The sequence below is a fragment of the Mastomys coucha genome, unplaced genomic scaffold (assembly GCF_008632895.1).
Source record: "Mastomys coucha isolate ucsf_1 unplaced genomic scaffold, UCSF_Mcou_1 pScaffold21, whole genome shotgun sequence".
Taxonomy (NCBI): domain Eukaryota; kingdom Metazoa; phylum Chordata; class Mammalia; order Rodentia; family Muridae; genus Mastomys; species Mastomys coucha.
In genome coordinates this window covers 34,945,787-34,955,381 of record NW_022196904.1, presented here as the reverse complement: position 1 = coordinate 34,955,381, position 9,595 = coordinate 34,945,787, and the positions used below count along the sequence as shown (strand labels likewise).

General features: G+C 47.9%; 1 protein-coding gene across 5 annotated transcripts in view; it reads left to right on the top strand.

Annotated features, from left to right (window-relative positions):
- LOC116102091 (sialic acid-binding Ig-like lectin 10) overlaps nucleotides 1-6,536 on the top strand; it is a 12,599-nt gene extending 6,063 nt beyond the window's left edge. For 3 of the 5 annotated variants that reach the window (XR_004123003.1, XR_004123002.1, XR_004123004.1), the window contains exons 4-9: nucleotides 330-611; nucleotides 1,443-1,724; nucleotides 1,853-1,955; nucleotides 4,216-4,350; nucleotides 5,501-5,545; nucleotides 5,859-6,536. Coding sequence is in view for 2 of the 5 variants with exons in the window: in XM_031386297.1 (XP_031242157.1) it covers nucleotides 330-611; nucleotides 1,443-1,724; nucleotides 1,853-1,955; nucleotides 4,216-4,321 (773 nt within the window). In the remaining 3 variants the exon portion in view is untranslated. Of the gene's footprint in view, nucleotides 1-329; nucleotides 612-1,442; nucleotides 1,725-1,852; nucleotides 1,956-4,215; nucleotides 4,351-5,500; nucleotides 5,546-5,858 lie in introns of those variants that run through there. The other 2 variants (XM_031386297.1, XM_031386298.1) reach the window with 2 other exon arrangements.
- Nucleotides 6,537-9,595: the final 3,059 nt, after the last annotated feature.

Sequence of the window (9,595 nt, the reverse complement as noted above, 5' to 3'; positions counted from 1 at the left end):
GAGGAACTCTGGTTGTTGGAGCTCATGGCAACTGCCTTTAGCTGCTCAGCCATATCGCTAGCCCCAATAACATAGTTTAAACCTTTTTAAAAATCCAGCCTCCGGGATCAAGCTTCCATAAGCTCCTTCATCTTGTTCATGTGCCTGGGGGTGAGGTGGAGTGGGCCTCCTAATGGAAAGCAGAAATTGGTGAGAAATCCTATGAACATGGCAATCCCAGGCTCTGTGGGACTGTTGGAAGAAGTTTGGGGGTTCCAGTCAGAAATACTGTGCAGTGACATACCTGTAAAACACTAATCCAAACATAACCCTCTTTCTCTCTCCTCCAGACCTCACCCAAAACCCAGAGCTTCACATCCCAGAAAGCAGTGTTGGTGGAGAGCCTGTGACCTTGACCTGTACCCTCCGAGGCACTTGCCGAGAGCACTACGCTCTTTTTCACTCCTGGAAAGGATCCATCATGTCTTCCAACACGACCATCTCCATCCACCGCTCTTCAGCACTGGCCATTAACCCAAAACCTGAGGACCAGGACAGCACTCTCAGATGCCACTTAAAGCTATCCTTAGATAACCTGTCCAGCAGTAAAGTGGTCAAGCTACAACTGGTCTGTGAGTGCTGTGGGTACTATCAGGGCCTAGAGTCTGAGGGAAATGTTGGGCCCCAGAGAAAGACTTGGGTCCTGAATTAGAGGTCAAATTTTGACCCTGTGGAGCTGGGAGGTCACAGGTAAGAGTGAAGTCTGTGTTTGGTGTGGACTTCAAGCACCAAAAGTTAAGGAGAACCCCTCTGGGTCTCAAAGTCTCCAAATCTTTTGGGGAATCAAATAAGGCTGGGGGCTATAGAGATGGCTTAAACAGCTGAGAGAGCTCATTACATGCATTTGTTACTTTTCTGTTGCTGTGATAAAACACCGTGCTCAAGGAAACCTATAAAAGAAAGACTGTTATGGTTCCAAAGGGACAGAGTCATCTTGGCAGACCTAGGAACTAGAGTACGACGCTGAGAGACCTCACATTCTTTACCATAAGCAGGAAGCAGAGCACACAGGCAATGACCTAAGAGTTTTAGCTCTCAAAGCCCACCTCCAGTGACATACTTCTAACAAGGCCACACCTCCTAAACCTCCTCAAATAGCACCATCGCCTGGGCATCGGATGTTCAACTACATGAGCCTCTGGAGCACATTCTCATTCAAGCTACCACACCTCTCTTGCAGAAGAATGAGTTCAGTTCCCCCTGGCACTCATATTGGGCACCTAAACCTGTAACTCTAGCTCTAGGGGATCTACTGCCCTCTTCTGGTCTTGGTGGGCACTGTACTCACATGCACATACACAGACACACATATACACATAATTGTGAATAAAGTTGGGTTTTGGAGGAAGTGAAGGAGAATGCGGATGGATGTCTCTCTGACCTCTGCCCCTTCTTCCCCACAGCACCTGTCAGGCTGCTCAACTACTCTTGTTTGCTGAAGAGGACACTCACATGTAGCTGTTCCTTCCATGGGATCCCCACGCCTTCAGTGCAGTGGTGGGTGGGAGGAACCCCTGTGAGTGTGAATAGCATAGATGCCATCCTACACATGACCACTACCACACTAGAACCCTGGACCAACAGCACCATCCACCTCATGTGGGAACCAGAAATCGTTAAGAGACTTCGCTGTGAGGGGAAGAACCAATATGGAGTCCATGCTTCCAGAATCTTCTTGATACCAGGTGAATGGAGAGAGGTCCGGTGTAACTGGGGTGGAAGGCCAGCACTTGAGGGCCAGGATGAGAACAAACACAGAACAGAAGGAAGAGAGTCAAAGTTGGAAGCCTCAGGATGACTGTGTCCCTTTCAGATAAAAGCTCCATTTCCAGTGTGTTCCTGAGAGGACTAATTCAGGGCATTGTGTATGGGACCATAGCATCTGCTTTATTCTTCTTCTTCCTCGTTGTGCTAGTGTGAGTATCAGAGTTCAAATTCAACCCCAACCCCTCCCTAAAGCCTGCCATATTGGCTAATTTTTAAAACTACATTTATTCTTTTAGTGCCTGTGCATGTATGTGAATATGTGTGTGTATGTGCAAATGCATGTGCCATTTGTAGTATACCGCTAGAGTATACTGGGGATTCTAGAGATTGGAGGAGAACTTGGAGGAGTTGGCTTTTTCCTTCTGCCATGTGGATCAGTCTTGGTTGCAGGCTCCTTTATTCACAGATCCTCTCACTGGTCTTTCATTGACTTCTGATGCTCATTTTCTTCATCACACTTTCTCCCAGTTTAGTTTCTGCTGAGATGGACTCCTCATTGAGTTCCAGCCACTCTTCATTTGCATTTAGGGTTTGCATACATTTCTCTTTAAGCATAAATTTAACTGCGTCCCACAGATGCGATTACAAACTATGTTATCACTTGACTGAAACATTTCGGATTTCCATTATGATTTTCAACCTATTAGAAATATCAATGCTTTCAAGTAAATTGCTCACACTCTCCTTCAGTACTGAAGGTTAAATGTAAGTCTTTGAACATGCTAGACAGTTGTTCCAACATTGAATCATACCCAAGCCCCTCACTGGGAATTCTAAGCAGCTGCTCTGCCACTGAGCCATGCCCCCAGCCCCTCACTGGGTATTCTAGGCAGCTGCTCTACCTCTGAGCCACACTTCCAGCCCCTCACTGGGGATTCTAGGCAGCTGCTCTATCTCTGAGCCACACTTCCAGCCTCTCACTGGGGATTCTAGGCAGCTGCTCTACCACTGAGCCATGACACCAGCCCCTCACTAAGGGATTCTAGGCAGGTGCTCTACCACTAAGCTACATCCGCAGCCCTCTTTATACTTTCATTTTAAGACAGAGCCTCAATACACTGGTCTTGGACTTTCTCACCTCCAAAGTAGCTGGTATAATAGTCCTGTACCATAGGACCAACTGATATGCTTTCTAGCTTAAATTAAATAGGATCATAAAATATTTTATACATAATGCCAAGTTATTTTCCTTGCAGCATTTTTTTGTTGTTGTTAGAAAATTTCTACACGGGCTTAAGTGAAATGGACATTTCTCACTTGTTGGAATGCAGTCATGATTCACACTTTCTTTAAGTCAAATTCATTCAAGATGGGGCTGGAAAGATGGCTCGGAGTAAAAGTGCTTGCTTCCAACCCTGTGGGCCTGAATTTGATCCCCCGGGGCTTACAAGGTGGAAGAAATAACCAACTCCTGTAAGTTGTCCTCTGGCCTCCACACTCATGTTTACACATGCCCTCCCGCCATGCACACACAGACATACACGCACAATAAATGAAGAAAGTGTAATTTTACGAAATTCGTTGTGTTGCCAAGATCTCCTTTGACTCAGCAAACAAAAGCCAGCCCTAGGTTTACTCAGAGTATGGCTTCTTTACAGTTTTTTCCTGGTCTCTGGCAATGCTTTTGAAACCATGTTCAGTCATTTTTAATAGAAGGATGGTTTTCAGACAGGAAATGAAAATTTGGATCTTACCCTCTCCATTCACACAGAAGCCAAAGGAGGCTTTTCATCTGGAAAGGGATAGAGACTGAGGAACAACTATAAAAATCTGGCTCCAGCTGTTGGGGTGAGGGGAAGTGTATGATATGACAGAGCCCATGGGTAGCTATGAAGTCTCTATAAGCAGGCGGCTCTTTATGTAATCTCTGCTATGTCCATTGACTAGAACACCAAAAAACTGAGAGTTCCTTGTGGATATATGTGCCAAAAACGTTAAAGAGAAGGAAGAAATACGTAAATTAAACTTATACCCACACAAAAGGGGTGTGTGTGTGTGTGTGTGTGTGTAAGATATATAAATAGATTGATTACAGGGTTGCAGGAGAAGCAGAGAGAAGGCACTGCCATGGGGGTCACAAAGAGCTAGGACTTGGTCCTGTAGTTAATGGGGAACCTCAGGAGGACCGTGACTAAGAGAGAAACAGCAGTTTTTAGGGCTTGGAAGGCTATGATAGCCTAGAGACCAGGAGGCCAGTAAAGAGGCCGGGAGGGTCCACACCAAGCTAGGTTTGATTTCCTTCGGATGAGTGGGCCATTCAAGACCCAGCTTGTAGAGGGAGCCTGGTGTTCTGGCGACAGCCCAGGGCTGGTTTGGGGAATGGTGGTGATGGAAGGGAGTCAGGATGTCCAACACTGAAGTCATGGGTGGGGCTGAATGCAGCATTCACCACAAGGTTCATTGTCTTAGAATGAAGATGCTTAATTGGTGGGAGGAAAATCAAACTTTCAAGAACAAAGAAGCCCCGACCCTCATGAAACCAGTTTTGGGAGGAGCCAATTCAGCTGAAGTCTGAAGCGGCAGGTGTACTAGCCTTGGCTCTGGGTAAGTATGCTCTGCTGGCAGAAGGGACTCAAGCCAAGTCCTCTCAGCCTCCCTAGGCACAGCCACCAGAAGGCGCTCACTCCTTGGGAACAGCAATTGCCGCCCTATCCTTGCGCTCAGCTTTGTCCCAGCTTGAACAGAATGGAGGGGCAGAGTCTTAACTGGACCCAGGTCTGGGTTTGTACATTCTTCACACCGAGGTCCTATGGAACAGCAGAGCCCTGCAGCGACCATGGCAAGACCCTGTGGACCGTCAGGCCTAGCCTTGTCCCCACAGTGGAGACCTTTGAGAGTAAATTCCAGTGTAAATGCTTTGGAAGTCAGCTGGGGGTGCCACAGGCTGAGTGCCTTCAAACCACAGATATTTCCCCCCTCCTTAATTCTGGAGGTTAGAGACCACAATAGGAGTGTCCAGATGATTGGCTTCTTCTGGGTACTCTTTCCTTACCTGGAGATGTTGGTCTCCTTTCTGTGTCTTCACAGGACCATGTCTGGGTGTGTTTGTGTCGTCATCCCTCCCCTCTTTCTTTTTGATCTTTTTGTTTGTTTTCTGTAGCTCCAGGTTGGGGATGCAGGGCCTTGCTCATTCTGATACATTCTGATAGTGGAACTCCTCAAGAGCTCCACTGCCGATCCCCTCCCCACCCCACCCCCTCCCCCATGGGAAGTCCTAGTAAAGGGCTCTTTGACTGAGCACCCACTAGGACCCAGCCCCTCACTGGGGGATTGTAAAAGAGCACTCTGCCACATATCTATTTTCTCAACCCGCCCTTCCTTTCCTTTTGTTGTTGTTGTTGTTGTTGTTGTTGTTGTTGCTGTTGTTGTTGTTGAGACATGGTCTCAACTAAGTCAACCGAGGTAACCTTGAACTCTGCGATCTCCTGCTTCGGCCTCCTAGTAGGCAGGGAGATAGTTGTTCCTTCCCATGTCAACCCTGATTTCTTGCCATAGTCCATATTGGAATCTAATCTACCCACATGAACTCGTAAAGTCTTGTCTCCAAATGTAAGTGTATTCTAAGGTGGCAAGGGCTTGGATTTCAGCAAAGAAATTAGGATGAAGGAGTTGGTAAAGTGCTTGCCTAGCACACATGAAACTTTGGCTGGTTTGTTCATGGGGTGGGGTGGCATTCACACCATCTTCATTCCAGCACTGAGAAGACAGAGGCAGAAGGATCAGGATTTCCAGCTACATGGTGAGTTGGAGGTCAGCTTGGGCTACATTAGACCCTGTCTCAATCAATCAATCAACCAATGTCAATGACCAAAAAAAGACATTTTTTTATAAGCAATACTGTTTACCTATGGCCAAGGATTAAAGAAGCCTGTCTTATTAATCAATCAATCAATCATCAATCAATTAATATCAATGACAAAAAATAAGACATTTTTATGAGTAACACCTTTTACCTATGGCCCGGGATTAAAGAAGCTCCCTGGAGTGGGATACTGAGAATAGGAACTGGGTTTTCCAACCCCAAGAAAAGCCAGCCTCTGTTTCTTCTACAGCCTTGGAGAGAGAGAAGAGAGTCCACAGGCACTGCAGGTGGATCATGGTGCACGCCAGACTCCTCAAGCCTGACAGTGCTGCAGAAGAGCAAGACATCATCTCTACCCCAGACTCCAGAGCCAGACACCTACAGCCCAGCTCTCCCTGTGGCTGAGCAAACCCGCCACTCTCCAGGCCTTCCCTTTTCCCTCCGCCCCTCCGCCCCTTCCTCTTTTCCTCTTCCCCCTCCTCTTCCATTTCTTCTCTTTCCTCCCGCTCTCCTCCTCTCTTCTCCTCTTCTCTTCCTCTTCTCCCATCTTCTCTCCTTCCTCCCCCTTCCATTTCTTTTTCTCGCCTCTTCCTACATTATCCTCCCCCTGACTCCTGTTCTTTTCTTTGCATCTTTCTCTTCTTCCTCCTCCCTCTTCTGTCTCTTCCCCTTCCCCTCTTTCTTCCTTTTCCTCCCCTCTGCGTCCTCTTGTCCTAACTTCCATGTAGTCTCTTCCAGGGTGGGTAGCCTGGTCCTTGCCCATAGCTCAAGGGCAGGTATCAGGGGAAGAAGGGCCTTGGCTTCACTGAAAAGTCATGCAGGAAAGGGTTGACCAGAAGTTCAAGTACGGGAACTGGGGGGTTCAGGGTGCTCTGGAGAGAGCAGTTGTGGGGCAGGCAGAGACAACAAGAATGAATCAACCAGCGACCTTCTCTGTATGTGGTGAGACTTTCTAAAAAATAGAACAGTCCTGAACACAACACCACATTGCTGGCCACAGGTATTCTGCTGTGGCTGGGCTCCCTTCACTTTACTCACTCTTTGTATCTATCTCATGCTCTTGGCCCACACATTCCCATCCCATCCCACCCCATCACAACTATGCTTTATTCTGTCCCTAATACTTCACATTACTTTGGTTGCTTTGTAGGTTCCATGCTTTTGGGGGTATATATGGACCTCTCTTCAGCCACCCATCCTCTCTTTGAGTTAGGGTTTCACACAGCCCAGGCTGCCCTCCAGCTTGACATGTAGCCAAGGATGATCTTGAACTCTTGATTTTCCTGCTTTCACATGCCTTGGGCAGGGGTTGCAAGCATGCATCTCTATGCCTGGTTTATGTGGTGCTGGGATGGATGCCAGGCAGGCACTCTGCTGACTGAGCCACATGCTTGGCCTTCTTTTGTCATTTCTCACTCTTCCCTCCCTTCCTTCTCTTTCTCATTTATCCAAACATTTCCCCATGTACCCAGGTGCCACTCTGCACTGAGTCCTGTGGGAACACATAGTCAAGATGGACTGGTGACCATCCAGACCAAGACACAGATTTATTCAGCAGGGTAAAGCAAGGCCAGATATCCCATAGAGGAAGATGCTTCTGTTCCCATCTAGGCTTGGTCACCTCAGGCTCTTCTGGACTGCCTTTTTCTTTTGGTAGATCAAAGAATAACTAAGCCCCCAAGGGAATGGTTATAATTTAGTCAGCAGCATGTGGTTGGTTCTGAAGAGGAGATGAAGAATGTACCAGGAAGAGAGGGTCAGGCAGACAGCTGTGTGACGTCTCCCATTCCTACAGATGATGGGAGCAACTGAGACGTCAGTCTGAGACCTAGTCAATCCAGCAACCCACGGGACTTGGTAAGGTCAATAGATCCACCTTACAGAGCAGGAAATTGAGGCAATTGTGATTAATAAGTCTCTAGGAAGAGGATCAAGGAAGACATGCCCTCCTCCTCCTTGCAGAGTCCCTCCAGGGTCTTCCTGCTACCCACAGCAAAGCAGAACTGTGTAAACACTGTAGTTCTGTTCATGCAATGCAGTCATTAAAGGGTGATATCTTAGGCGTTCTTCAATTGCTGTTACAAAACACCACGACCAAGTCAACTTATAGAAGGAAGAGTTTATTGGGGGCTTACAGTTCCAGAGGCCTAGAGTCCATGGCCATTATGGTGGGCAGGATGGTGGCAAGTATGGTGGGCAGGATGGTGGCAAGTATGGTGGGCAGGATGGTGGCAAGTATGGTGGGCAGGATGGTGGCAAGTAGGCAGGCAGGGATGGCACTGGAAAAAGAAAGGGGCTTGCATCTCATTCACAAGCACAGGGTGAAGAAAGAGAACATACACATGCTAAGTGGGAATGTGGTAGGCTTTGGAAACCTCAAACCCCACCTCCAGTGGCAGACCTCCTCCAACATGGCCACACCTACTAATCCTTCCCAAATAGGTTCCCAAACCAACTGGGGGCTAAGCATTCAAATACAGGACAAGTAGGAGCCATTCTCATTCAGACCACCCAGAGGTGGCTTCACAGAGTCCAGAGACAAAATCCAAACACTATGACAGGGTGAGCTTCCCTAAATCCAAAAATATGAGATCCAAAATGCATCAGAGCCTGAAACATTTTTGAGAAAGGATCTGATGTAATCCAGGCTAGTCTTGAACTTAATATGTAGCCAAGGATGACCTTGAACTCCTGATCTCCCTGCCTCCACCTCTCCAGTCCTGGGATTGCAAGTGGGCAACACCACACCGAAATGAATAAAACGTTATTAAAAATTAAACACTTCAGAATTTCGAGTGATTTGAATTTCAGTTCTTCAGATTAGGATATTCACCGAAAATAAACCCTTGCTTCTTAAGTTGCTCGTGCCAGAAATTTTTGTCACAACAATGAGAAAAGTATTTAATAAACACCAAACCTGTAATATTTCAAGGAACAGGAAATGGTCTGCTGTAGTGCCCAGTGGGGTAGAGTGGGTAGAACTGACCTGTAGTTTTGTACCTGTCCTGTCCTGTGCCGTTCTGTCACACACTGGCAATCGCTGCCCTTTGCCGGTTTTCCACTTGCCCATGTTAAGGATTCATTAAGGCTGGGGCTACAGGTCGACCATGGACTGCCTGCTTAGAATCTCCAAGTGAAGAGCTAGGGGTGTGGCTTAGAGAGTCCCGGCCTAGAACCCCCACAGGAGAACCTTGGCTGTGACTCTGAGGTAGAACGGTTACCTAGAATCCCCTCCAGTGAGAGGATGGGGACATGCTCAGTGGTAAAGCATTTGCCTAGAGTCCCGCATTGAAGGGATGGGAGCTGGCTAAGAGGTGCATGTCTTGCCTGTCAAGCCCAAGGTCTTGGGTTCAATTTAGGGACTTGACCCCAAAGAGTGAGGACCCCCCCCCATCACAAACATGAAAAGAGAACTATTTCCCCACTGTTTACTTAGCTAACTTAGCTCTTACAAAAGGAAAAAGAAAAAAGAAAGAAAAAAAAGAAAGAAAGGAAGAAAGAAAGGAAAGGAATTAAATTATTACATTTGTATGGGAGTTGGATTTCTGTGTATGAGGGAAGAAGCTGAGGTTGGAGGCTGTCTAAGGAAGGAGGCTGGGTCCTGGACTCCCAGGGTCTGACGGAGGAGGTTAGGGTCTGTGCATCTGGGTTTGAAGAAGAAAGCTGGGGCTCTTGCACTTGGGTCTGAGAGAGGAAGATTGGGTCTAGATTCCTATGACTAAGGAGGAGGCTCTGGTGTCTGTGCACCTTGGGTTTGAGGGAGGAGGGACAGAGCCGGGAGTCTGGAGGAGGGTTGGGCTCCTTCAGCAGGAGGCAGCTGGATGAAGTGCACCTCAGGCCGGGATTCAGGAGACCGGGAGGACGCCAGTTGCCCGGGGGAGGGCGGAGGAGGGGCAGGGCCACAGTAACAAAGGCCTCTCCCTCCAACGAGCAACCCCCCCGGCCCCGCCTCCGCGGCCCCCTCCTGCCCTGATTGGCCGTTCTCCC